At 38.6% G+C, this 3,719-nt stretch overlaps 1 protein-coding gene across 1 annotated transcript; it reads left to right on the top strand.

Moving 5' to 3' along the window:
* Positions 1-660: 660 nt before the first annotated feature.
* On the top strand, positions 661-2,776 carry c4h11orf98 (chromosome 4 C11orf98 homolog; the record flags this gene model as incomplete). Its single annotated transcript, XM_013911142.1, has 3 exons — positions 661-798; positions 2,478-2,602; positions 2,679-2,776. Coding segments are annotated over exons 1-3 (259 nt in total), but the record flags the coding sequence as incomplete, so codon positions are not given.
* Between the last annotated feature and the right edge of the window lie 943 nt (positions 2,777-3,719).

The raw sequence follows: 3,719 nt of genomic DNA, 5'->3' as shown, positions 1-3,719 counted from the left end.
CTTAAATTTTAAATGAATGTTTTTTTAATTAACAATTTAAAAAGATTTTTCATTTTTTTAAAAACTTTTTTGTAAAAGTCAACAAAATTGCTCTAAAATATGTGAATGTTTGTGGTTATTGATCTACATTTTAATGGCAACATATAAGAAGTTTATATATTTTTAATTATGATCCATGTGTATGTGTGGGGTTCTATTATGGCGATGTAGCCACCGGATGTGAGCGTTGAGGTACTAAATATTAAAAACTGGCTGTGTGAAACTTTTATTTAAGAAAAAAAATAAACTCTTTTTATTTGTTTCAGTCATTTATTCATTTGTCTGTAACTGTTTTGTTAAACTTTTTGTAGTCCTTTGTTTACTTCGTTGTTGCTTAGTAAAATGTTGCAAAATTGATTAGGACTAAATAAATAAATAAACTGCACTTGACCTGTCCAATTAAAAATTGTGAATCTATTTTAAATGCTATAAAAATGTAGTTTAAGAATAATTCTGAAACAATGAGTTATGCACAGTAATGCTATTAATACTAACAAGAAGAATAATTTATACGTTCATATTTTTATCGTTGTGTGTAAACTATGTCTGAGATAAAAGTTGTAATTTCTTGTTTTTACGTGACGGTGTTTTGCCGTTGAACTCCGGGCTTCGTTGTAATGTTTCGTCACGACTGCTGGGGGCAGTGAGGAGCCGTGTGGCCTGAGGACAGCCAGGATTTAGAGCGCAGAAGAAGAAGTCTGTGTTCCACGTGAGCTGGTCAGCATGGCACCTCCGGGAGGAATAAACAAACCGAAAACTGTAAGAAATCCTGTTTTTCCTTCTGTTAGTCGGTTGGAGCCGAGGGCACATTCAGGAAACAATAACGAGTCAGACAGATGTTAAAGTTTTGTTCACACCCCCCTACAGTTATAGTAATGAATCAGTCCTTTGAGACAGTTTCCTCTCCAGTATTGTCAGTTACGGGAAGTCGAATATAGCCTTAAAACATTTTGAGGAATTGTTTTAAATGTGTTGGTGCAATCCCTTTGTTGGTGGAGCGCATTGTAACTTCAGGAAACTGGGACACCCTGTGGACGGCAAGTAAACTGCATCGATCGAAACGTCACGAGACAAACAACAGCTACAGCTCTAAGAAGAATAGATTATACAGTAACCAGAAGCAGCAAAGGTGCTCTAATGGCTTAAATTATTATTTTTATGGCTGTTAATTTCTAACACGGCAGATGCACAGCTGCAGGTTTTAAACTTTGAAGTAATCGTTAGTATGTTCAGGTCTCTCTTCCACAGCCTGGTGGAGAAATCCTTTTAAGCCATCAATGGACAGTTACGTTTTCCAAGCGGGTCACGTGGGAAACCGTGTCTGTTGTGGAGCTAAACTCAGTTCTGGTCAATGGTACTTTTCTCTCTTTATAAACTGACGCTGGTGTTACAATCAGTCTGTGAAAACAGTAAAAAGTGCAGTAAAACAACAACAACAACATGTTAAGATTATTTAAGCTAAACTGCCAGAAAAGTGAGCCCTGCTACAGGCTGGCGACTATTCCAGGTGTACCTCACCTCTCACCCTATGGTAGCTGTGATTGGCTCCAGCCCCCCTTCCAACCCCACGACCTGGAATTAGATAAGTGAAAGACAATGGATGAATGAATGCCAGGAATAAAAACAAAAAAACTATATGTGCTGTTGTTACTGTGTTCGTAGTTTGAATACTTCATCTGCAGGTTGCAGTTCTCTCACTGAAAAAAAAGAACTGATCATCTGTTTACGGCTTCATATGCATATTACTTGAGAGTTGTCTGCCATATTAAATGTGATACAACCACAAATCACTTGTGGAAGACTCACTCTACTGTGGCAACCATGTCCAGTGTCTATGATCAAGATCAGCGGTCCCCATTTACAGGAAAATGGAAACTTTTTAAAACTCTGTTGGTTTCCAGTGTAGCTGCTAACACTTTAAACCTAACTTTGTGGTTTCAGTTTAAATCGGCTGCAAGACACATATTGATTTATTTACCACCTGCTTCAAGATTACATTACATGCATCAATAACAAACTGTGGCTGTGTCTTGATTACATTGGGTTATGTACATCACTCTCTGCTGCAGATGTTTCATAAACACAACCTGTTGGGTCGTTTCTCTGTAGCTTTTCTTGTGTGATAAAGCGTGACTGAAGTAGATGGAGCTCAGTGAAAAGAAACACTTATTACTGTGTCCTCAGAATGTCAACTCCAACTTTCAGAGCAAAATATCCCACAGAGCATTTTTCGCCCAGTTCTCATCTACCCCTGATTTAGATTCTAACCGTCTGTTTCAGATCTACATTTTCTCTGAGTTTAAGTTGTTTGAGTCAGCTAATTCAAAGAAAGCCTGGATATGTTTCAGCTGTTGTTGTTTGTTCCTTCATATCTGATGAGGAGCTCTAAACACTCGAGTGTTTCTGCCTTCCTTGAACGTGTCGTGGTTCTCTTGCAGGAGTTGGGGAAGAAGCTTTTCAAGCGCCGGCGAGTTCTGAGCCGTGAGAAGAGGAAGCGGCATCAGATCGTGGGAGCTGTGGTGGATGAAGGTCTCATCACCATCCATCACCTGAAGAAGAGAAGGTGAGTGTCAGCTGACCCCCTCCTTCCTCCACCTTCTCATGGCCGCAGCGCATTGTGACATTTTCTGTCCCATCAGGACGAGTCCGAGAGCCAACATCACGCTGTCAGGGAAGAAGAAGAGGAAGCTGATTAAACAGCTGCAACACCAGCAGAAGGAGAAGGCCTCTATGGAAGGTAAAGAGTGCCAAACCTTCTGACTGACTCTCTCCTTAAGTGTTTTCAGCATCTCTCAGGTACTTCAGTCGGTGTTAGTGTGCGGCTCTGGTTTCCAGACCTGTGTGGTCCACTAAGCTTTAGACCTAAACATATGAAAGACCAGTTGGGATTGCTCCGTTTATTACTTTACATTAATTAATCTTATTTTGAATTTGGGCATGGATGAAAATTTACATACGCTCTGGGTGTTTATGGAAAAATTGGAAAAATGTAACATCCCAAGAACAAAACTCTCATGCAGTTATAAGATAACCTTAACAAATAGGTAAAGCATTTGGGATGCATTGTTTTTATTATTTCCAGTCTTCGTAATTTAACTCTTCTTGGAAAACTGCAGACTATGGCAATGCAAAATTATGAAAGTTTTGACTTTTCATTGAAACTCAAATGCATATTGTCCACTCTGCCTCAAAGGCTTAAAGACATCCACGTGGCAACATTGAACGCTATTCATAGCGCCACCTAATGGCAGCAAGACATCAGTTTTAGCTGATTGATATGACATTATCACCAGTGTTGGGAAGGTTACTTTTAAAATGTATTCCACTACAGATTACAGAATACATGCCCCAAAATGTATTTTGTAATGTATTCCGTTACGTTACTCAATGAGAGTAACGTATTCTGAATACTTTGGATTATTTAATATATTATCATGCTTTTTATAACTACATTAATGTACTATTGCTGTGTGATTTATTACTAGTACTGAAGGTTACTCGCCAAACCAATACCAACTACATTTTTAAATCCTAATATAAAATGAGTAACAGTAGGGTGGACTAGGGCTGGGCGATATGGCCTAAAATCAATATCACGATAAATTGAGCAGTTAACCTCGATAACGATAAATGGACGATAACCACCCCAAGTGCCAAAAAAACAAACTTTTTTTTTTTTT

The sequence above is a fragment of the Pundamilia nyererei genome, unplaced genomic scaffold (assembly GCF_000239375.1).
Source record: "Pundamilia nyererei isolate P.nyererei 1_Seehausen unplaced genomic scaffold, PunNye1.0 scaffold00057, whole genome shotgun sequence".
Taxonomy (NCBI): Eukaryota; Metazoa; Chordata; class Actinopteri; order Cichliformes; family Cichlidae; genus Pundamilia; species Pundamilia nyererei.
This window is presented reverse-complemented; position numbering and strand designations above follow the sequence as displayed.